Here is a 25,030-nt window from a genome sequence, read left to right as displayed (position 1 = left end):
AGGTCATCGAGTCCAGCCCCCCGCCCTCAAGGCAGGACCAAGCTCCGTCTACACCATCCCTGACAGATGTCTATCTAACCTGTTCTTAAATATCTCCAGAGAGGGAGATTCCACCACCTCCCTTGGCAATTTATTCCAATATTTGACCACCCTGACAGTTAGGAATTTTTTTCCTAATGTCCAATCTAAACCTCCCTTGCTGCACTTTAAGCCCATTACTCCTTGTCCTGTCCTCAGAAACCAAGAGGAACAAATTTTCTCCTTCCTCCTCGTGACACCCTTTTAGATATTTGAAAACCGCTATCATGTCCCCCCTTAATCTTCTTTTTTCCAAACTAAACAAGGCCAGTTCATGAAGCCTGGCTTCATAGGTCATGTTCTCTAGACCTTTAATCATTCTTGTCGCTCTTCTCTGTACCCTTTCAAATTTCTCCACATCTTTCTTGAAATGTGGTGCCCAGAACTGGACACAGTACTCCAGCTGAGGCCTAACTAGTGCAGAGTAGAGCGGCAGAATGACTTCACGAGTTTTGCTTACAACACATCTGTTGATACAACCTAGAATCATATTTTTGCTTTTTTTGCAACAGCATCACACTGTTGACTCATATTCAACTTGTGGTCCACTATGACCCCTAGATCCCTTTCTGCCATGCTCCTTCCTAGACAGTCGTTTCCCATCTTGTATGTATGGAACTGATTTTTCCTTCCTAAGTGGAGCACTTTGCATTTCTCTTTATTAAACTTCATCCTGTTTACCTCTGACCATTTCTCTAACTTGCTCAAGTCATTTTGAATTATGTCCCTATCCTCCAAAGAAGTTGCAACCCCACCCAGTTTGGTATCATCTGCAAACTTAATAAGCGTACTCTCTATCCCAATATGTACATCATTGATGAAGATATTGAACAGTACGGGTCCCAAAACAGACCCTTGCGGAACTCCACTTGTTATCCCTTTCCAGCAGGATTTAGCCCTACCTCTCTGGGAATTCTGTACAACACATGCCATCCAATTGGGGGCTGCATACCTCCCAGGGACCCAAAATACCCTCACAAATTGCCTCAGCAGGTCCTTTCTGACACGAGGGGTCTCTGAGTGGATATAGCCTTAAACATTTTCCGCAGGTGGGGATTTCCCCACCTCAACCTATTTGTAACTCACAGCAGCAGGAAGTGTCTTCTGCTCTTCCTTGAATTACAGTCCCAGGTTGCCTGGGAAATGTCTTCCAGGTACCCTGGCCATCCACCTCTCCTATGCCTTCCCTCTTCCCATTGATTCACAGAGTGCTCCTCAGGGTGCAAGAATTCAAGTCATCTCTCTGATCCTGGCATCTAGAGTGGTCCCGCCAGCATTGGTTCATAGCGTTCCTAGATCTCTCAGTAGAGGATTCCATAACCCTCCACTTACTCCCAGACTTAACTCAGAAGTTAGGACCACGGCTGGCTCTGTCACTTGGTCCCTCCATCTCATGGCTTGGAAGCTCTGTGGTTGATGGGGCTGGAACAGCAGTGCCCTGAATCTGTTCAGAGAGTGCTGTTCGGTAGTGGGAAACCCTCCACTAAAGCCACGTATCTGAAGTGGAAGCATTTCTCAATCTGCTCTTCTTAGAGGAGTGTACCCCTAATGGAAGCTCTGGTCCAGCTATTCTGGACTACCCATTAGATCTTAAGATACAGGACCTATCCATTTTATTCACTTAGGGTTCACCTTGCGGCTATCTCCACTTTCCACCTGAGTAGTCAGAGCAAGCCTGTATTTGCAAATCCCATGGTGTATATACTGTTTTTTGAAAGGATTATATAGGCTTTATCTGCATGTGTGTCAGCCTCTGCCACCCTGGGACCTTAATCTGATCCTCACAAGACTGATGGGACCTCCCTTTGAGCCATTGGCAATGTGCTCATTATTGCACGGTTAATGGAAAAAATCACTTCTGAGAGTCATCACATCTACCAGATAGGTATCAGAGCTCTAGGTTTTAACCTCGGAGCCCCCTTACACTGTTTTCTTCAAGGATGAAGACAGACTATGCCCACATCTGGGCTATGTCTACACTGGCACGATCTTGTGCCAGAACTATGCAAATGAGGCTAAGCGTGGAATATCGCCGAGCCTCATTTGCATATATAACGAGCCGTCATTTTGCGGAAGAGGCTCTTGCGCAAGGAGCTGTCTACACGACCCCTTCTTGTGCAAGAAAAACCCTCTTGTGCAATGCCGTTATTCCTGAAAATAATCAGTGAAGCGGCATTGTGCAAGAAGGGGCAGGGTAGACCGCTGCTTCTTGCGCAGGAGCCTCTTCTGCAAAAATGGCGGCTCATTATCTATGCAAATGAGGCTTGGCGATATTCCACGTTTAGCCTCATTTGCATAGCTAAGGCGCAAGATCGTGCCAGTGTAGACATAGCCCTGGTCTTTTTGCCTAAGGTGGTATCACAATTCCATGTTAACCAGGACATTTTTCTACCAGTGTTTGTCTATCCGAAACCACACACTAGCAATAAAGAATAACGTCTACATACCTTGAATTTGAGACGTGCTTTGGCTTTTTATTTAGAGAGAATAAAGACATTCCGTAGGTTACTCCAACTATTCATTTCAATAACACAAAGGATGAGGGGTTTTCTTGTTTCAGCCCAGCGTATTTCTTCCTGGATTACATCCTGTATTAGAGCATGTTATGACCTGGTCCAAATACCAGCTTTTGCTCTCAGTGCGCACTTCACTTGAGCCCAGGTTTCATTGGCTGCCTTTGGCGCAGGTGCCCATCTTCGATATCTGCATGGCAGCCATTTGTTCTTTGGTACACCTGTTCACAAATCATTATGCAATAGCTCAGCCAGCCAGGGATGATGCAGTGTTTGGCAGTGCTGTTTTGCAGTCGGTTTCCAGTTAGTCTCTGACCCCACCAGTCTTCCCTGTAAGCTGTGGGGCAGCACAGGTTCACAGGTGAGTAATCAGCCCCGCTTAGTCAGAGGCTCAGGGCTCCTGCCTTGAGCTGCCTGACTGAGCGGGGCTCATTAATCACCTGTGAACACTAGACATCATCTCCAATATTCTAGCTTGGGGGTCAACTAAATGGAATGGACATGAGCAATCACTAGAAGAAAAAATAGTTACCTTCCTTTTGTAGCTGTTCTTCTAGATGTGTTGCTCATGTCCATTCCAAATCCTGCATGCCTACCCTTTGTCGGAAAGTTTCGTCAAGAAGGAACTGAGGGCGGAGAGCTGGCAAGGGCCCTGATATGGAGGTGCCACTCCAGGGGGCTCCCCTGCTAGTCCAATGGGTATTGCTGAGAGAAAAACCTTCCATTAATCGTGCATGTATGCACATACACCTAAATGGAATGGATAGGAGCAATACATCTTGAAGAACAACCGTTATGAAAGGTAGGTAACTGTTTTATAGGTGATAAATAAAACTTCTAAAAAAAACTAAAGCATTTTTTGCAAAACTAATCATAGAACAAACAGACAATTGTGAATTATGAAACTATCATTCTTTCAAGTGATATTAGAAAGGAGCCCAGAAACTGCACTTTCAGAACTTTACTAAATTTGTGTAATCACGAGGACTCCCAAGATGGAATTATACTTACAAATCATAATATACCTGAGGTTTTTAAAAAAAATGTAGCTATCAGAAGCAGGGTTCCTTGGCATCCCATTTATGAGGACCAGCTGCATTACCTTGGATAGTGTAAGAATGTAGTTGACAAAATGGTGTAAAAATTAATATGCATCAATAGCTTTTATAGATATATATTTATATATTAATCATTTATTTTATAGAAACTGTAATGAAAGACCTTGATGTAATCACAATTCCTAGTAAAGATGTTGTGATGGTACATGAACCAAAACAAAAGGTGGATTTAACAAGGTACCTAGAAAACCAAACTTTTCGGTTTGACTATGCCTTTGATGACAGTGCTCCTAATGAAATGGTTTACAGGTATGTGTGTTCAGTTTTTGTGATTATTTTCCTATTCTCTTCACTTTGACCCTACACTTTACTCCTTCTCCTCCAATTGGTCTTCAGTTGGCCACTGCCATGTATTTCTTAACTCAATTTATGCTGAATTCATCTGTCCCTTCACTTCCATTTGCTTTGTCTCTTGTACTTTTCTGCTTTTCACCGATTCTCTGTTTTCTAGACTAACGTGGAGAATGTTGCTTCTTTACTTCTCATGCATGTAGTGTATGATCTCATTAACCTTTTCCTCTGACCACCCTACTATCTTCTGATCATGTTAGGATCCAGATAAAAATCACCTTCCTTACTTTAAAAGCCCTTTCTTGATGCAAACTGGAGCATATCTATGTCTTTGCATGTTTCTTTTTCTGTTTTGTTTTCCCCCCCACTAATCCCTCCACCCATTCAGTGCTAGTCTCTGTCCTGAGGAAACGGTTAGCAGTTTTGCATGCTCTCTCAAACATCTTGCCTGCTACTTAGTAACCTACCTTTCTCCAATCGCTATACTTCTTTACTTTCATTTTTCCTTTGCTGTTATTTCTCTTATCTTTTTACTATTTAACTCCGAAAGGGGTTTTTAAGTTTATGTATTTAGATCATTGTGCACAGTTCCCTTCATAAAACTTAATAAAAGCTTCTTGCATGCATATTTTTTATACATAATCTCTTTCACATATACTGAAACAGTAAATCTTGGCTCTCTTTTATGTTAATATAGATTTCTCTCGTTCCTTCATATAAGATCTACCGTCTTCTCTTCCATTTTTTTTCTCATTAGGAGGATCATCAAATTTAGACCTCTCACTAAAGAAGTATTTGAAACCAAGTTATATGTGTGTTGATGCGTTCCCACCATTGAATTTTGTCATAAAGAAAAGAAGATTTAGTGTGATCATTTCTTCCAGTTTAATTCAAGATTTTAAATTTTCAACTTTGCATACTGAAAGTTCTTAAATTTGGCAATCAGGAATGTGCAGCTGTGCTGCCTGATCACGTGTCTGTCATTTCTTTTCTGGATGACCTAGTGTTGTTGCAGTATTTCATGGCAGTCTGCCAATGTCATCTTTTTAAATATATAAGAAAAGTGATATCACATCTTACTTGGAAATCTTGACTTTTCTTCTGGATTTTCAGGAAGGACTAATCTTTCTTAAAGCCTAAGATTGTACCTAAGAAGCATACTATGAGTAAACTTAAAGCATTTTTGTGCTTGGTTACATTCTAGCTTTTGAACTGTCAATTCTTTGTTTTATTAAACATTTCTTAGATATATTTGTGTTTCTGACTTGAGTTAAAGCACATACAGTTTAGGCAACATACATTTCTACTATAATAGAAATGTACTATAATGTCAAATCCTATATAGAGAGTTGTGTGCATAGTCTCAGGATAGACGGACCATATTTTTTGTAATAAGTATAAAAGATGATATAACTTGCAACCTATGGCAATATTCCCCCATAATAATAATATCCCCCACTTCAGATGAGAAAACAGGCTGAAGTCAGCATACCAGAAGAAAAAAGACACTTCATGTACACTGTCAGATGTAAACAGTCTTGGAAGAAAATGGACTCTGCAGTGTCTTCCTTCAGGCTTTTCTGTGCCTGAGGGGTTTTATGACGTAATATTCACTGTAACAAACTCTCTCAAGTAGTTGGAAGAGGACAAATAAAATTATCACTAGAAGGAAAGTTTGTGACCCCACTTCTGCATAATTGATGTCCCCTAATAAATTAAGTATATTCCAGGAATCTTTCAGGCTTTTTTTATTAGGATTTCCTATTTAGAGTTTGCTTTTTTAAAGCACTTTCTGGCATTTGTGACCTCTTCAAACCTTCTAGAGATATAGTACTTTCTTCTGAGGAAAGAGTGAAGGAAATTTTTAATTTGGGAAAAGCATATACAGGCAGTCCCCGAGTTACGCGGATCCGACTTATGTCGGATCCGCAGTTACGAACGGGGTTTTTCTCACCCCGGAGGTCGGGAGTGGCGGGGCGCCCAGATGCGCCGCGGTCCAGCCACCCGCATCCTCCGGGGTGAGAGAAGCTGCTCCGCGTCTTCCTGGTCTGCTGGGGGGCGAGGGGGAGTCCCCCCCAGCAGACCAAGGAGACGCAGAGCAAAGCCGCTGTCCCGCTGCCGGCGTCCTCCGAGGCTTTGCTCCCCGTCTCCCTGGTCTGCCCCCCCTCGGAGGACGCCGGCAGCGAGACAGCTGCGGCACGTCTGGGCTGTCCCGCTGCCCGCGTGCTCCGTGGCTTTGCTCCGCGTCTCCCTGGTCTGCTGGAGACCAGCAGACCAGGGAGACGCAGAGCAAAGCCGCGGAGGACCCGGGTGGCGGGACCGCGGCGCATCTCGGTCCGCCGCCCGCATCTCCCTGGTCTGCTTGGGGTGGGGAGGGGGGGGACACGCAGCAGACCAGGCTTTTCTCTGGATGCCTGTGGTAGAGCAGCTGGGGTGCTGCCGGTTGCTCCCGCAGAGCTGCTCTGGGCGCTACTGGACCAACCCAGCAGCACCCCAGCTGTTCTGCCCCAGGCGTCCTGATTCAGCCGCTGCTGGTCAGTTTCAGCAGCAGCTGAATCAGGACGCCTGGGGCAGAGCAGCTGGGGTGCTGGTGGGTTGGTCCACTAGCGCCGACGAGCGGCGCTACTAAAGCAATCCGGCAGCACCCCAGCTGCTCTGCCCCAGGCATCCCCAAGTCAGCTGCTGCTGAAACTGACCAGCACTGACTACAGGAAGCCCGAGGCAGAGTTGTTCTGCCCCGGGCTTCCTGGAATCAGCCGCTGATCAGTTTCAGCAGCGGCTGAATCAGGACGCCTGGGGCAGAGCAGCTGGGGTGCTGGTGGGTTGGTCCAGTAGCGCAGACGAGCGGCGCTACTAAAGCAATCCAGCAGCACCCCAGCTGCTCTGCCCCAGGTGTCCCCAAATCAGCCGCTGCTGAAACTGACCAGCACTGACTACAGGAAGCCCGAGGCAGAATTGCTCTGCCCCGGGCTTCCTGGAATCAGCCGCTGGTCAGTTTCAGCAGCGGCTGAATCTGGACACCAGTTCCGACTTACATACAGATTCAACTTAAGAACAAACCTACAGTCCCTATCTTGTACGTAACCAGGGGACTGCCTGTATAAGTAGAGGAATTAGTACATTGAATGAGTTCATGTGCTCCAGCATCCTGCTTCTGGCACTTGCCAATGCTACCTCCTTGGGAAGAATATTTATGACTTCTATAATGCACCTAACCCATTGCGCAATATTACATCATTAATATGATCATCTGCTCCTCTTGTCCTAGGCTAGCTGATTACCAATTTTTCTTAAGTAATGTGATGGAGAGATCTCATTTCTTTGGTTTTGGCTAATATAATTTAATGATCTAGGCTGATCTGTTGGGTACAAGAATTAATTCAGCGAAGTTTTATGGCCTTTTTTTATGTAAGAGATGAGGCTAGATGGTCACGATGGTCCATTTTGGCTTTACAGTGTATGAATATGTTGGACTATGGACAAAGTTGTCCTATGTCCACTTTTTATCTAGTCTATTTTTATTTCCCTGTTGCCTTCCTTATAGAAGAATCTAAGTGCTGAGTCACAGAAAATTTTCCATGAATTAATGTAGGGGTTTGTTTATTAAGATTCTAGTTAGAAACCATTCTTCTGAAAGAAGCAAGATAAGCTTTTATAGTCGATGCATAGAATGGTGGACAGCAATTACTCACGTGCTCTGGGAGTCTTGGGCTTACATCAGAACACTTGCATTCTAGTTTTATCCTTGTACAGAACGTAGAGAGGGACCTGGATTTTTCAGAATGTCCCTTTTAAAAAAACACTTGGGCAGAATTATTATGAATAATAGTAGTGATGTGAATGGTGCATGAATCATGTGCTTGTAACACAGAAAGCATCAGCTAAAAAACCTCCTAAGTCATATTACAGTAAAAATCCAATAGTCCGGCATCCAACTGTATGGCACTCCCGATAGTCCAGCATCAAAGTGGCAAGAGCCTAGTGAGTGAGCTTCGGCAAAAAACGAGTCACAAGGCAGCAGGGGAATTAGTTGAACCGAGGGAAACTGGACAGGACCGAGTCAGTCTGCCACTGGCATTGTGTGATGCTGGACAGTGCTTGTGCTATAATAAAAAAAGTTAAAAACACTTTATATACAGTATATTGTGTGTGTGTGTGTGATATATATATATATATATATATATAAAAACCATTTTATAGTACCTCCTGATAGTCCAGCATATCCGATAATCCGGTACCACCTAGGTCCCAAAGGTTCCAGATTATTGGAAGTCTACTGTATTTGGGGAAATTAGAGTTTTTCTAAATTTAGCAAGTGTTCTTAAGTAGTACAACTTTTTAGCAATATAGAATGGTATTTTATTGGTGTTTTTGTAAAATCCTGAAATAGAAGGTGGGTGGAGAGAGTCTGTATACATATCTATTTCCAGAATTTAGTGTTACTGCTCAATGCAGGTATGAGATAAAAAGTTTTAGTTACTTTAAACTTTAACGGTTCCAGTGCTAATTACACAATTGAAATAAACTGCATAATTATTGTGCACTTTTCCATTGAGTTTATCCTGTACCCAAATTTCTTCATAAATAAGGGTTCATTCTTGTTTTGTTAATATAGGGTTTTTTATGGTAAATTAGGTTGACAATAATTGGAGTTCTGAAAATCATCTTTTCAAAAGGGCTCAGTATCCTATTACTAGCAAAGAATTTGTCTCCTAAATATAGCAAATTATGTAATTCTCAAAAATCTAAACTTAAAATGCTTATTCTCTTTCTGTCTGTCTGTCTGGTTTGTTGTCTTTTACCCATGGAAGATTTAAACAAACCAGCCTCAAACAGGAAATTTACAATGGCCTTCCCTTAAACTTAGGAAACCTGTGTACTTAGGTATTTGTCTGGACAAACAAGCATGTGCATATCTTATAGTCACTTAATATACACATATTTCACTCTCATCAAAAGTAGTGCAAATTAATTCCATTCTAAACACAACTTTCATTTGTAGTGACACCTGTATTTCTTCTAATTGTAAGCGGGGGAATGGTCCCGCTATGGTGGGGAACTTTCCTGGCTTCTATACCACCCTGGTGAAATGGACCAGCGAAAGGATCTGAGTCCCCGCTCCCACTTTCTTTACCCCACGGCTTCCCTGATCCTGAGGGCTCCCCCTCCACTCTCCTGAGTAGCAGAGTCCTCGAAACCCCAACAAGGCTGGGTCCAGGTTTCCTGGGGCTTAATCCCTGACCTTGTAGTCACTAGGGGTAGGAGTTAGGGTGTCCCCACTCCGAGGTGCTCTCTTCACACTGCATGCTTTCTTGGCCCAGTGATCATTTCATAAGGTTCAAAGCAAATACAATTTATTAAACATCAACTGATTAAAGAGAAAAGAATAAGGAAAAATGAGAATGGTTAAATGAGAACACACCGTCCTGCACTGTAGCATGGGGACATCAAAACAGCAGTCTGCAGAGTGTAAGGACAGTCCACAGTCTCTTCCTTATAGGCCCCTTAGAAGCCCTGGATGTGCTTCAGGGGGGCTGCAGGCTGGACACGCTTGCTCTGGCAGTGACCACACAGCCTCAAGCTCTAAGTGGCCAGACCCCTCTCCCAGTCTGGCCTGCTGGGCCTCTTGGCTGGTGATATCTCCCTGCCCAGAGCCTCTCCCCGCACTTTGCTGGTCCCAGCTGCTCACCACACCCAGCTGCAGGCTGTGCTGCTTTGCCAGTCTCCAGGTCCTTGCATTGGTTCTCTGTCCCTTTTGGCTCTCTGAGCACTGCCAGTCTGCTGCTCAACACAGGGTCTGCACTCCTTGGGCTGTGTGTGCCTGGCTCTGTTGCTGCAAAACTGCCCCTCAGCACAGCTTGCACTCCTTGGGCTGTATGTGCCTGGCTCTGTTGCTGCAGGACTGCTTCTCCACACAGCTTGCTCCTCTTAGTTGTCTCTCAGCTTTCTCTTTGCTCAGAGAGACCCAGAACAATCCCAGCTCACGGGGAGGACGGGGCCTGGCCTCTCACTTTCCTCACTGGCCTGTCCAACCTGTCAGTCAGGCCGAGCTGGCGTGTTGGCTGCTTTCCATTGTCTCTTGGGTCTGTCAGTCTCAGGGCCCTGATTTCTCATGGACCCTTCCCCTTTTGACACTGGGAGCTGGAGAACCAAAAACTCCCACAGAGTTTTAGTAAGGGGCTAACAGTCCCCTTACATAATGATGGGAGAATGGCTGTGATCTAGTCATTTCTGATTTGGTTGTTATAGAAGAGTTTGTTTTGCCTTGTCTTTTGGCTATGTATCTGCTAGGGAATTTAACTACAAAGAATTTAGGGATTTGGGGAGCTTGCAAAAAATCTTCTCCCTTTTGGTGCTCCTGCGTAAGTAAAGGTTGGTAGGCAGAAAACATGATGTGACAGTTAACGTTTGACGACGAATACAGTAACTTATGCAGGAATTACTCTATTAATGCAAATCCACTGTCAGTATATGTAACTAAATTAAACTGTTTAAAATAGTGTTTTAATCCTGTGTGTTTGACAGTCTTTCTTAGTTTAACTTTCCAACAGTAAATTTTGAACAAATATGAAAATGTTTAGGGAAAAATGTTGAATTCTTAAAATTGGGAGAAAATGTTGGATTTACATTTCACTTCGCTAAACTTCAATGGAAAACCTCTAATGCTCTGCTTTTTGATTTAAGGTTCACAGCTCGACCATTAGTGGAGACCATATTTGAAAGGGGAATGGCTACATGTTTTGCATATGGGCAAACAGGCAGTGGAAAAACCCATGTAAGCAATTCTTGTAAGCTCACTAAGACATGCATCAACAATACAATTTTCTTTGTCACACTTTCTCTTAAGTTATTCACTAATTTAATAACCAGCCTGTAGAATGACACAAAGTTGGGAGCTATTGCCAATTCAGAAAAGGATCGGGATATCATACAGGAAGATCTGGATGATCTTGTAAATTGGAGTGATAGCAATAGGCTGAAATTTAATAGTGAGAAGTGTAAGGTTATGCATTTAGAGATTAATAACAAGAATTTTAGTTATAAGCTGGGGACACATCAGTTGGAAGTAACGGAGGAGGAGAAGGACCTCGGAGTCCTGGTTGATTATAAAATGACTATGAGCCGCCATTGTGACATGGCCATGAAAAAAGCTAATACGATCTTGGGATGTATTAGGCGAGGTATTTCCAGTAGGGATAAGGAGGTGTTAGTGCCATTATATAAGGCATTGGTGAGACCCCTTTTGGAATACTGTGTGCAGTTCTGGTCTCCCATGTTTAAGAAGGATGAATTCAAACTGGAACAGGTACAAAGAAGGGCCACTAGGATGATCCGAGGAATGGAAAACCTGTCTTATGAAAGGAGACTCAAGGAGCTTGGCTTGTTTACCTTAACCAAAAGAAGGCTGAGGGGGGACATGATTGCACTTTTAAAATATATTAGAGGGATAAATACCAGGGAGGGAGAGGAATTATTTAAGCTTAATACTAATGTGGACACAAGAACAAATGGATATAAGCTGGCTAGTAGGAAGTTTAGACTTGAGATTAGACCAAGGTTTCTAACCATTAGAGGAGTGAGGTTCTGGAACGGCCTTCCAAGGGAAGTAGTGGGGGCAAAAGATCTATCTGGTTTCAAGATTAAACTAGATGGGTTTATGAAGGGGATGGTTTGATGAGATAACATGATCTTGGTAACTAATTGTCCATTCATTATCAGTGGGAATAGGTCAATGGCGGGATGATAGGAGTTACTATAGAGAACTTTCTGGGTGTCTGGCTGATGAGTCTTGCCCACATGCTCAGGGTTTAGCTGATCGCCATATTTGGGGTCGGGAAGGAATTTTCCTCCAGGGTAGATTGGCAGAGGCCCTGGAGGTTTTTCGTCTTCCTCTGTAGCATAGGGTACAGATCACAGCTAGAAGATTCTCTGCATCTTGGGGTCTTCAAAGTATTTGAAGGCTTCAATATCTGAGATATAAGTGAGAGGATTATTCTGGGAGGGGTGAGTGAGATTCTGTGGCCTGCACTATGCAGGGGGGGCCAGACTAGATGATCATAATGGTCCCTTCTGACCTTAAAGTCTATGAGTCTGAGAATAGCTCTATGTAGCTCAAAAACTTGTCCCGCTCACCAACAGAAGTTGGTACAATAAAAAGATATTACATCACACCATTTGTGTGTCTGATAATAAACAATAAACATATTCTGCCTCCCCTCTTTCTCCCCCCCGCTTTTTTTTTTTTTTTTTAAGACTATGGGCGGTGATTTTTCAGGAAAGAATCAAGATTGTTCTAAAGGAATTTATGCACTTGCAGGTAAGTAATCATGTAGATGCATGTTGTTTTCTTGCCAGTTGCTGGAGATGACTAGATTATTCTACTTTGTGTTATGCCCATTTTAATTTTAGTGCCTGTATATTCTGTGCTATATTAGAGAGGAGGCACCAAAATATGTATGTATCAGTGTAATTAAGAAAGTTTGAGGAGTATAAATGGATGAGGAATTGAGTTACAGGAGATCCCACAAAGCTCTCCAAAATATTTTTTAAATTTTCACTCCAAAGAGAATCAACTCTTGAAAAGAAGGCCTTAGAATATTTAGGAGTGCATGGCCATCCCTCCCTGTCAGTCTCCAAGGGAGACCATTCCTCCTAAAGCAACAAGGAGTCCTGTGGCACCTTATAGACTAACAGATGTATTGGAGCATAAGCTTGCTTGGGCGAAGACCCACTTCGTCAGATGCATGCATTCCTCCTAGCTGTCATTCGCTTAGAATGGTAAACAGTAAAAGGGGAGCTCAGGCCCTCTGGGGTGTGCAATGTTTCGTCATCTTGGCTCAAGCCTTCAAGTATGATGATGCACCCAAATCATATAAAATCTTCTGGACTTCAGTTGGTTCAGAGCGGTAAAGGGACCTGGACCCAGTGGAGTAGGGTGGGCCAGTTGCGGGCCCCTAACCATGGCAGATTATTCCACCACTTGGTCGGCAGGGATCTGACTGCAACATGCTGACCCAGCTTCAGGCAGCAAAGCAGCCGGACTATTGTTGGCTGTCCCTGGGCTACTTCCTACCCTCCCTTTGGAGTGTACCCGAATCCTTGGGTTCTCCATCTCCCTGGGCACACTGCCAGTGGCAATCCCAGCAGCTTTTCAGTGTCTGGTAGCTTTGAGTGTTTGGTACAGTGATGGTCTTCTGCATGCTGCTTCTCCAGCAGTGAGTTGGAAGATCGTCTTACCAAATAGCTCCAGCTCAGCTGAGCTGTAGGGCCCCCATTCATACTTCCTATTCCTGGCCCACCCCTCTGCTTTCAGTGAGCTGGTGTGGCATTCCAGGTTCTGCCCACTGGGGGCATGTGGCTGTCAACTCCCTGTCAATCTTTGAGGGCAGCAACACCTCACTATAGAATGGAAAACGTGAGTGAGACTGGTTCTTCCAATTATAGTTGTAATACGCAAGAGATACATGTCAATAGGACAGACAGTTGTGCATTAAATATTCTTGATTAGATTGAAATGCATAACTAGATTTTTGTATGTTGTTTGTTCACAGCTCGAGATGTCTTTTTAATGCTAAAGAAGCCAAACTATAAGAAGTTAGAACTTCAAGTATATGCAACATTTTTTGAGATTTACAGTGGAAAGGTAAGTGCAAGTTCTTGGTTTGGGAAAATATCTTCGGAGAACACATGCAGGTTGTGAACTGACTACATGAGGTTTTCTCATTATATTTTCAAGTGGCTCTTTAGAGCAGTGGTCCCCAACCTTTGGAGGTTGCCGGGCGCCAGGGGGTGTGGCTGTTCGCCTGCCGCGCGCCCGGGGGCAGGGGCCCCCCCCAAGCGTCGCACGCCCGGGGGCGGGGCCCCCCCCAAGCGTCGCGCGCCCGGGGCCGGCTCCGGCACCATGCGTGCGCCACGTGCTCAGGGCCAGGCCAGCCCCAAGCACTTGGCGGGCGCACACGAATGCCCCCGCGGGCGCCATAGAACCCACGGGCACCGTGTTGGGGACCACTGCTTTAGAGCATTCTTCTAAGTTTGCTTTGTTGAAATTTTCTGAGTTTTGTTATTATTTGGAATTAAGTGTATCCTAAAGACCTCTTGTTCTAATCAATTTCTTTTAAGGTTTTTGACTTGTTGAACAGGAAGACCAAATTAAGGGTGCTTGAGGATGGTAAACAGCAGGTCCAAGTGGTGGGACTACAGGAACGGGAAGTTAAATGTGTTGAAGATGTACTCAAGCTTATTGAAATAGGCAACAGCTGCAGGTATGTATTATATTTTTAGTTTTTCAGTGTAAACTACAGTGAATCAGAACAATTTCACAATAATAAGATAAACTTAAAAAACAACAAATGGTCTGGTAGCACTTTATAGACTTAACAAAACATGCAGATGGTATCATGAGCTTTCAGATGACCGGTCATCTGAAGAAGTGGGCTGTGCCCACGAAAGCTCATGATACCATCTGCATGTTTTGTTAGTCTGTAGAGTGCTACCAGACCATTTGTTGTTTACGTTTATCCTGTACAGACTAACTTGGTTACCCCCTGAAACTACTGTAATAAGAGTGTGTGTTTGTCCTTGCGGAGTGTTAGCTTCTTACACTGTACAATACAGCTTTTCTTGAGCTGATTGATTAGAGTTGTGGTGTTGCCTACCTTTTGGATAAAGATTTGTTATCTACATCTGCCAAAAGGAGTTGAGATGAATTTTCTGTGTGCTGTGAACTGTGTGTATTTATGTAACCAGCTTACTGTCTTAATGTCACATTGTTAATACTCTGGAATACTGCCAGATTTTTAGGTTTTAAAAGACAGTGTGCATTTATTTTGTGATGGAGATTCTTAACTTAAAATGTATTTTTAAAATAGTCTTTTGCCATTCTTATTGCTCTCAATAGATAACAATGTTCTTTCTAGGATCCAGTTTTAAAATGCCCTGAGACTGATTTTCTACATTTTATGGGTGGGGAGGGTATACTGATCTTTGTCATGCTCTCTCTTTCTCTCTCTCTCCTTTACCCTGGTAGAGTAGATTGAGCAATGTATGTAATTGTATTTTGTAGTGTTCATAACATGGTAGGCACTATCAATACATTTATACGAAAACATTTCTCTGCCCAAGAGAGCGAACTTACAGGATGCTTCAGTGTGTGTGGTCTTTCATATGCTTTAAACAATATATTCCCTAACCCCTTCCTGCTTTTTTTTTTTTTTTTAAAGAACATCTGGTCAGACATCTGCAAATGCACACTCATCTCGGAGCCATGCAGTTTTTCAGATTATTCTCAGAAGGAAAGGGAAACTTCATGGTAAATTTTCTCTGATTGATTTGGCTGGAAATGAAAGAGGAGCAGATACTTCCAGTGCAGATAGGCAAACACGACTGGAAGGTGCGGAAATTAACAAGAGCCTTTTAGCACTCAAGGTAAATAGAATTAATTCAGTTCTGTTTGAGCAGGTGGAAAACTTCTCATTAATTCATAGAACCAAAAACCAAAACACTGCCCCCCCCAATAACCCCAAAAACCAAAACAAACAACCTTTCCCTGCAATGTATCTAATAAGTTGAGTGTTTGTACATACAGGGCTTGTCCACTAAATTTAAAGTAATTTATCAATGTGTTTCTTCTAAATGCTTTAGAGAACACTTGCACAGTATTTCTGTTTTCTAACACGCATCATATAGGACATATGTACTTTCTAATATGGAAAAAAATGTATTGGCATAAGCATGGGATGGCAACATTATTAGGTTCCTACCAAATTCTTGGTCCATTTTGGTCAATTTATTAATCATAAGATTTTAAAAATAGTAAACTTCACGGTTTCAGATACTTACATCATGAAATTTCAGATTTAACTGGGGACCATGGGAAGGGATCACAAGATTTTTGTGGATGGGGGCTGTCGCAATATTGCCACACTTACACTATGCTGCTGCTGGTAGTGCTGGCTTCTGAGCTGGGCTTGCTGCAGATGGAGTAGGTTCTTGAAGGTAGGTCTGGCCCCTGTAGAGTAAGAGGAAATTTCAGCCTGCAGGGATTAGCACCTGGAGGCCAGGGCATGGTAAGAGACTCAGCCCTTTCATATCCCTACATAAACCAGATTTCATAGGTAAGACCAGATTTCATGGGTGAGATCAGATTTCATAGTCAGGGACATGGTTTTTTATGTTTGTGAATTTGATAGGGCTCTAAATATTAACAAGTAACATTTGGGGGCTAGATCTGCAAAGAGATTTCATGCCGAAGTCTACCATTTGGGTCTCAATTGAGATTGGCAAAACTCTTGTTTAGCTGCTACCTAACCCTGTATGCACCTGAATTCCCTAGTCACTTAAGCTTCTGCCAGTCCAATCCAGTGCCTTAGTTTCTATTGGTAGGTGTGCAAACTGTCTTAAATCCTAATGCCACCAAATTGCTTGGTACCCTAATTCATGCTTAAGCCCTGATGTAATTTACAAAATAGGTGGGTTTTTTGCTTGTTTTGCCCTCGTGCTCTTAGGGCTCAATATGGTAGGCTTTCTATCTGCTGGAACAGGCCTTGCACAGAAGATAGTTGGGGCAACCAGATTGAGGACTTGCATACATGAATTCGCAGCAAGCAACCCTGCTGTTGACTGTGTCCAAATGGACCCTGCTGATGCACATTTATATTTTTGTAATGCACTTAGATCTTGTTCCATATTAGAGTACATTAATATGGAACAATGTTGCCTTTGGGTCCACAGGGTCAGTATACTGCAAAATGAACAAAACCGCAAAGTAGTGAGTCTCAGATCCTGGATCAGCTGATTGAGCTACTGGTCTAAAAATAATATTGAACAAGGTGAACCTCCGTGGTCTGGCTCCTTTGGGACCTGACTGGTCCTGGACAAGGTTGTTTTCTGTACCAGGCAGGGCCTCTCTGTTGGGCTCCTCTCCCCAGCTACCTGGCACTACTACCCACAGCCCTGTGGCTCCAGCAGTCACGCGACCTCCAGCAGCCCTAGTGGAACTGCTGGTCCTGGGAGTTTGTAGTCTCCACCTCGCCACAGGCTCTGGTGCCCCCACTAGCTTCCAGCCCAGCTGGCTGTGGGATTTGGTGCCCCATGGACTCTGCTGCCCCTGCCAGCCAAGGGGCTGGCTCTGCTCCTTCGTGCTGGGGCTTTCTAGTCTAGCAACATTTGTGGTCTTCCTGGACCAGATAAGTTGCCAGACCAGAGAGTCCCGGACCACAGAGGTTCAGCCTGTACATATTTTTGCCAGGGCTCGAGCTCAAGCTCTGAAATCCACCCCATCGCATTTATTCAAGTTTTGTTTATTTTTGAAAAAGCGGTTTTGGGGGGGACATTACCAGCTTCTGGATGAATGATACCCAGGTCATGTTAGCATAGTACTGTTTTAATCAGGACTGTATTGATGTGAACTAGGTATCTTTTAGTCATAAACAACTTAGCTTTCTGGGTGTCAGCAGTTGTTAGCTCTCCTTCCCTGCTAAGTGGTGGACACAGAAAAAGACAAGACAAGAAAAAGACAAAGTATTGTGTATATAGAACCTTAACTAAATGATGATAAAATCAAGGTGTTTATTAAAAATGTTAAATCCCTACAGATAAACTTTTTCTGTGAATCAACTGTTTCTCTAATGGCTCTTAGTAGAAGTAGATTGTCATTTTCTTATCTGCTTTTCTGGATGTTATTAGCAAAATAGTTCACATCATCAAAGTCTACAAAGGATAGTACTGCAGGTCTCACTTCCACAGTTCATACTTCAGGCTGTGTAGATGAGCTGTTGGCTTCGTGGCATCTCTGTGAGGGAGGGAGGTAGAGTTATCCTTATTTTTCATACGAGGAACACTGAAGTATGGAGAATGGCTTACATTAACAGACACCTACAAATTTTGGGTGTCTCACCATGTGGCTATTTTTTTTTATTCCATTCTTTTTAAAGACTAGGGAGGTACCGCTGCCACCCCCTCGCTCTCTTGCCGTGAAAACCCCTGGCTTGCTTTTGCGGCCAGAGAGCCTGATGACATCATTCTGTCGTGCAGCAGGAAAAACTTTTATTTATATATATAATAAATATAAAATAGAGATGATGATAAATTTGTGGCCCCTAAAATGTAGGCTCATGTGTTGTATCCTAAGCTGTTCTGAAAGTTAGTGGCAGAGCCGAGAATAGAACCTAGAAGTCAAGATTCAATCCTAACATTTTCTTGCTAGACCTCACTTCCTCAACAAAATATGATTATATGCTTGTTTTGAAATGAATAACAACAGTACTAATGATTGTGAGGTTGGAGATTTAAGGTTTGTCTGCTCTTGACCTGGAGGTGTAATTTCCAGCTAAGGTTTGACTTGTGTGCACTATCTTTGATCAGGTTGACTAGCCTGTCATGCTGCTCCTGCTGTTAGTGCTGCAATGCTATTTTTGGTGTGTTAGCTTAATCAAAGCTAGTATGCATATGTCTACCCCAGATAAAAATTACAGCTCCAGCTTTGATTGTATACATACCCTTAGTATGAATTCAGAACTTCAATCATTGCATTCATGGAAGGTGGACTCCTAACATTAATTTAGTGTTAATTTAAAGTATCACAAGATATCATCCAGTGTTTATATTTTCTGTATGTGGATTACATTTGTATTGACTTTTTTTTTTGGCTTGGATTCTGAGAAGAATATAAACTTGTTCTTTCAGGAGTGCATTAGAGCCTTAGGCCGAAATAAACCTCATACTCCATTCAGAGCAAGCAAACTTACTCAGGTGCTAAGAGATTCATTCATAGGAGAAAACTCCCGTACCTGTATGGTAAGTTTGTTTGTTTAAGTAATATATTTATACAGAGAACAGGAACTGCCCATTAATGATCTGATGGCTATTAAGCTTGATTGTATCCCGCAAATAGCATGACACCTAAAGATCATCTTTCAACAGGAAAATCCTCCCTCTCTTCTTTCTCTCCAGCCAGATATCTTCATTGTGTATATGTTTGCCAGTAGTATCATGAACTTTGGAAAAGACTGTTTAAGATGGGGGAAATGCATGAGAGTTCCTGACCTGACAGAACTGGTAGCTGTAGGATAGTCTGCTTGGAGGTGAAAGAAACTAGAGAAGTTACGGTAGGAGAATTGAAAAAGGGAATAGAGACATACTTATACCAATGTTCAATATTATTACTCAGCATACATTTTGGAAAGCAGAATTTATACTGCCCAATGGCAGAATGGGCTTATTAGGAGAACCAAAGGTTCTCTTTAATTTTAAACTGAAATTCTACTGCAATATTGACTTAGTAAAAATGACATTTTGGTCTTCCAGAACTGATCTTTCTCAGTAACTTCTGGATCAAATGTTAAATTTACAAGTGGAAATGTGATGCTCTCCTCTCTCTCAAACAGCCATCTCAACTAATTTCACCCAGAACAGAAAGCTGAGCCATGTTCTTTCTGGCTTGTGCATCTGCACTAGTAATAAAGATTCTGAAAGTTTGTCTTCAGTTTGTCGTTGTGCTTGTTTTCCATAAGGAGAAACTGACCCTACAGTTAGATTGTTTAACATGTTTTACTACTTCTGCATAAGTCTGATTAGACCAAGCTCACTTTGCCATAGCAGTATCAGATCTGCAGTGATAACAGCGGTGAAAACTTGTTTAAATCAGCAAAGTAAACAGATATGAATCTGAATACATGCAGTAATTAGAGCTGTTGAATCAGAGTGCAGATCTGACCAAAATAATAACATTTTTTTAAAGTACTACACAGATGTGTATTATTTTCCTGATCTCCCAGGTTGAATTTACTTCATTTTACAATTTTGTGACACCTGTGAGAAGAACTTAATTTTTTTAAATAGTGCTGAGAATGTTGCGGTGGTTCTTAGTGACTTTTTGGTCAGTAATTTGTGATTTAATTATGATGGATGAAACAATCATTTTTTATTTTGGAACTATGTTCACTGTAAAATGAGCCCCTGAATGTAGGGTGTGTAGAAATCTGATGTCATAATTTTTTTGATATGTTTTCCACCCACATAACTACAGTCTTTCCATAATCAGGAATTTGAAGACTCTTTCATTATAAACCACACATATTTCAGGGACTTAATGGACATTTTATTCTGAATTTTATCATGCTTTTCAGCTTAGGGATAAGATGTCAGATTTTTGTTAGTTACATTTTTTTTTTGTAAATGTAAGTTTGATCATATGTTTTTGACTTTGGGGTTTTTTAGGACTGTGAAAAATTGATTTGCAGTAATTATTTTTGTATGCTGTTTTTGCATTCAGATTATTTTTAAAATTTATTTTAAAAACTTTGTATGATGCATTTATGGAAGTGTTTATAGAAACAAGGTTTATAAGCTGTTGGAAAATTACTAATTTTTAACAAGGCCAAGAAGTACGAAAATTCCAAATATATGCAAATTCACCGCTTGTGAATATTAAAAATAGTGTAAGATTGTTAAGACAGACCAGTCAGCTGTTCAGATTCTCCATAAACCCTAATCAGCCTCTCCTATCCTGGAAACCACCTTTTGTTTCTTTTGACCACTCATATTCCCCAGCCACTGATACGTTATGAGTTAGATTATGTCACTGGTGACACACACGGGTTCAGAGTTCACATGCTTGAGGATAATTTACTGTACTATGCGCTATTGAAAGTGCATAACTGAAACTGATGCAGAGAGTCTAATAGAAGGGCTGCCAGTCTTGAGAAACTACAATGGGTGGCATTTTTCTTTGTACCCCTATATTGTGAAATGGCATTCTAAAGGATGCAACAAACTGGAAGACTCTTCTGCTAAGACTGTCCATACTGCTATTTTTCAAAATTTACAATTTCAAGCATGATGTGGTCTGTGTAAAGAATGCAAAGTGCTAGTGTGTGAAAAACATCAGTATGCAATGTAATGACTACATTTATTTGTAAGACCCTACCAAATTTATGGTCCATTTTGGTCAATTTCACAGTGATAGGATTTTAAAAATAGTGAATTTCATGATTTCAGGTATTGTAACTGTATGGGCTCTGTTCCAAAAGAAGGTTTGCCCCCTGCAAAGTTATTGTAGGGGGATTGTGGTATTACCACCCATGCTTTTGTGCTGCCTTCAGAGCTGGATGGCTGGAAAGCGGCAGCTGTTGGCTTGGCTCTGTGCCTAGGTCTGAAGGCAGCAGTACAGAAGGACAGCATGGCATGGTATTGCCACCCTTCCTTCTGCAATGTGGGTGGTGTCATACTGCTTTCAGATCAGGATGACTACCCAGCACACCCAGCTCTGGAGACAGTGCAGAAGTAAGGGTGGCAGTACTGTGACCTCCATCCCCCTCCAAAACCCCTTTTTGGGTTTGGGTCTCCATTTGGAGAAACATTGCTCTCCTCCATGAAGTCTGAATAGCGTAGGGCAGTGCTTCCCAACCTTTTTTTTAATATGATGGACCAGCAAATCCATTCACAAACTTTTGGAGGATTGGGAACATTTTATTTGCATATTCATTCTGGTAATTAATTTTAAGAGGTCATGTGTTATCTTACACATCTGTATGCACACAATACATGTCGTAACGGATCAGAGTTTGCAGATATATACAACACTAAAAAAATTCACAGAAAGAATTCCCCTCCGGCTGCTGGGTGGGGCATCCCCTCCCATAGGGAAGACTGGTGCCTGCAGAGGGAGGGGCGCAGGAAGGGGCATCCACAGGGACAGGGGGGCACCCTGTTTAGCAACTGAAATTTTGTCATGGGTATAGGAGCTGGTGTTCCCAAGTAATATCACAAGTCACCTCTGCCCTCCCCCCGACCCCAGAGGTGAGGGAGCTGCAATTGTATCTCCCATCTTCTTCTGTACATCCCCTGCCCTTTGTGTCTCCCTTCTCCAGCCAGGCTGTGCTTGCTCCCACAGTTTCCCCCCAGCCTCCCCTCCCTGCATCCCCCCTTTCCTTCCCTGTGACCCCCCCTCAGAGTTTCCCTTCACTCTACCCCTGCTCCCATCCACCCCACAAGTCTCCACTCAGTTTTCCCAATCTCTCTTCAGCACCTCTTACATCCCCTTTTTGCTCCTGCCCCTCTTCAGCCCTCTCCTGAGCTCTCCAGGGTGGCTACCACTAGCTTCCCTGGGCAGGGATCACAGTCAGCTCCGCTGGGAGCAGCCTGTGGCCAAACCCTCCCTCTGCAGCCCCAGGGCACCGGGAACGCTACTTCCGGGGGTGAGGGAAAGAGTCTCTCTTACCTGCCTCCCAAGCACCCTGGGGTAGGGGCTGGCCAGGCTTGAGGCACTGTCTTTGGAGAGGCACTTGCGGTGCAATGGGACTGGTCCTGCTGGAGATTGCCCCTCCCAGCAGCAGCCTGGGCTTGGAGGGCCCAGCAGCAGCCTCCACCAGGACTCATGCATCTGGCCTGGAGCCTGGCCCCAGAGTCAGCGTGAGTAGCTACTATGAGTCGCTTCCTGCTGCGGGGGCCAAGCCCTGCCCTGGCTCCCAGAGCCCTGCCTGCTGTTGCTGGGTCCTAGCGACCAACCTGTAGCCCCTGCCCCTGGGGGCCCTCCTGCCCCTGGTCTTAAACAGCATCCTGCACATCAAGGCAGAGCCATGCAGAGAAGCCAGCGCAGCACTGGGCACAGGGAGAAGTGACAATCCAGTGGAGAGGAGAAGGGGGGTTTCTGGGCAGATTGGACCTTGCTCCAAAATCCTGCTGAGCCAATCAAGGCATGGGCATGACCTAGTAGTATGCTGTGGCCTGGCAGCCAAAGGATCATGGACCAACGTTTGGGATCTGCTAGTACAGAGTAAAAGTACAGAGGCAATCAGATTTCACAGTCTGTGACCTGTTTTTCCACAGCCATGAATTTGGTAGGACTCTATTTGACTTTATAATAGCATATCTGTGGCTGTGTCCAGACTCAGGGGTTTTTTCAGGAAAAGTAGCCTTTTTCCGAAAAAACTTCACCTGCGTCTAGACTGCAGCCGCGTTCTTTCGAAATTAAATCGAAAGAACGCGGCTTTTCTTTCGACGGCGGTAAACCTCATTTCACGAGGAAGAACGCCTTCTTTCGAAAGTGCTTCTTTCAAAAGAAGGCGTTCTTGAATGTAAATAGGGCTTCTTCGAAAGAGAGCATCCAGACTCACTGGGTGCTTTCTTTCGAAAAAGCGGCTTGCTCTTTCGAAAGTTCCGCGTGCAGTCTAGACGCTCTCTTTCGAAAGAGGCTTGCAGTCTAGACATAGCCTGTGTGTGTGTGTGTGTGTCTCTCTCTCTCTCTCTCTCTCTCTCTCTCTTTTTTAAGGAACTTCTATAAACTACTAGAGCAAATTTGTGATTGCTTAACATACACACAGAAGTCAGGATCTTACATAAGCTATGCTTCTCATAATAACCAAAACCTCTGATGAAAACCTTAGTATTGGCGCAAACTTAACACTTAAAGCTACAACATATGGGTTGTCCGCTAATAAGGTCTAACTTCGATTGGCTGAAAGGATTAATGGACACAAGTCACACATAAGGAATGGTAACACACACAAACCTGGAGGTTAAAATGTTCCCCTACCTGGACATTCAATAATTGATTTACAAGTAGCCATTTTTGTACAAAGGAATTCTATCACTCAGTTACAGAGGATGATGGTTGAACTTAAATATGTTAAGAGGCGGGTAATTGGCTAATCGTATAGTCAATACAGTTTGTATCAACTATATGATTAGTCAATAAGAGATCTATCCCCACTGCAGCTCTGTATTTTAAATACAGTCTCAGCTTGTGCCAGGTTCGGGACTGCAGTAGTTCTGCATTTTAAATGTAGCAATAGCTGCCTGTCTGTGTTCCCTCTAAGCTGTGTGGCAGCACAGCTTCACAGGTGGTTAATCAGAAACCTCCCTCCCCCCATTCACACCGGTAAAGCCGTAGTGCCTCGAAGCTTAGAGGGAACGCTGTTGCCCGGCCATTACTACATAAATACAGAGCCGTAACGGGAGTAGCTTTCAGACCCAGTGCGAGTGGGACTGAGCCGGGCTCGCTCAGTCCTGGCTCACATTAGGTCCAGCACCCCCTGTTTGTGGGGATCACAGTGCAGTGCTGGGACACCCACAGACAGGGGCTGCTGCCGCAAAGCAACCTCTGTTTGCTGCAGCCTCTGATAGAGGCAGCAGCACAGGGGAGGAGATGGGGCACCATGGAGAAGGTGCTGACAGGGGGGACCCGGCTTTTAAGCTGGCTCCCTCCAGCACCAGCTCCCGATACAGAGGCACCAAGAGGCGTGGATGCGAGTAGTTGGGTAGTTGACCACTTGACTAGTCGCTTACATCCCTATGTTGGAATTCATTTACAAATTTGGCATTATCAGCTTGGGCTTGAATAAAGGTATTAACTTCATGCACTTAAAAGGCAATTTCCCCTGCGTTTGATTTTGCATGTACACATCAAAAGCTACGAATGGGATGCATCCAGCCTGACTCAATTAGCGGAATTAACACTAGTTCTGCAATTGACCAGTAACTGCTTTTGCTGTTATATGTACTCTGGATTCTGTAATTTCCACTCCAACTCCTCTGATGAAGTGGGTTTTCCCACAAAAGCTTATGATGTAATATGTTTATTAGTCTCTAAGGTGCCACAGGACTGCTCATTATTTTTTCAAGTGGTGTTAGCCTTAAAATGTGGATTATTTTTTTATTTTTTTTTTACAAAAAGTGAATATGATAAAGAAAATAGTCTCATTTTATTGATCATGTAAAATACTGTACCAACATTTTACATTTTTTTAAATCATCCAGTTGGTGGCCAATGAGAGAATCTTTTCTTGTTAGGAGATTCATTTACAGGAGAAATAAATCTGTCTCAAATGTTCTTATTTGTCATTAGAGTTGAAAACATTTTTTGCAAGTATGGGTTGTACATATATTTTCCATAAACTTCCATCTGAAGGAACATGTTGCCATGCATGTGAATTCATGACAGTCACATTCTTGAAATGTGCTAGTGCTATATACCCACCAGTACATTTTCTCTTGCAAAATTCACCGTTGGGGCCTGGTCTTTGTGCCTTAAAA

At 43.2% G+C, this 25,030-nt stretch overlaps 1 protein-coding gene across 4 annotated transcripts in view; it reads left to right on the top strand.

Moving 5' to 3' along the window:
* Window positions 1–25,030, top strand: part of KIF2A (kinesin family member 2A) — a 95,848-nt gene that overhangs the window by 47,842 nt on the left and 22,976 nt on the right. For all 4 annotated transcript variants that reach the window (XM_006134427.4, XM_006134428.4, XM_006134429.4 and 1 more), the window contains exons 9-15: window positions 3,796–3,958; window positions 10,685–10,775; window positions 12,254–12,317; window positions 13,552–13,643; window positions 14,120–14,262; window positions 15,220–15,424; window positions 18,683–18,793. In XM_006134427.4, the coding sequence (XP_006134489.2) occupies window positions 3,796–3,958; window positions 10,685–10,775; window positions 12,254–12,317; window positions 13,552–13,643; window positions 14,120–14,262; window positions 15,220–15,424; window positions 18,683–18,793 (869 nt within the window). The remainder of the gene's footprint in view (window positions 1–3,795; window positions 3,959–10,684; window positions 10,776–12,253; window positions 12,318–13,551; window positions 13,644–14,119; window positions 14,263–15,219; window positions 15,425–18,682; window positions 18,794–25,030) is intronic.

The sequence above is a fragment of the Pelodiscus sinensis genome, chromosome 6 (assembly GCF_049634645.1).
Source record: "Pelodiscus sinensis isolate JC-2024 chromosome 6, ASM4963464v1, whole genome shotgun sequence".
Taxonomy (NCBI): domain Eukaryota; kingdom Metazoa; phylum Chordata; order Testudines; family Trionychidae; genus Pelodiscus; species Pelodiscus sinensis.
The sequence above is the reverse complement of the archived record's forward strand: the minus strand, read 5'-3'. Positions and strand labels throughout refer to the sequence as shown.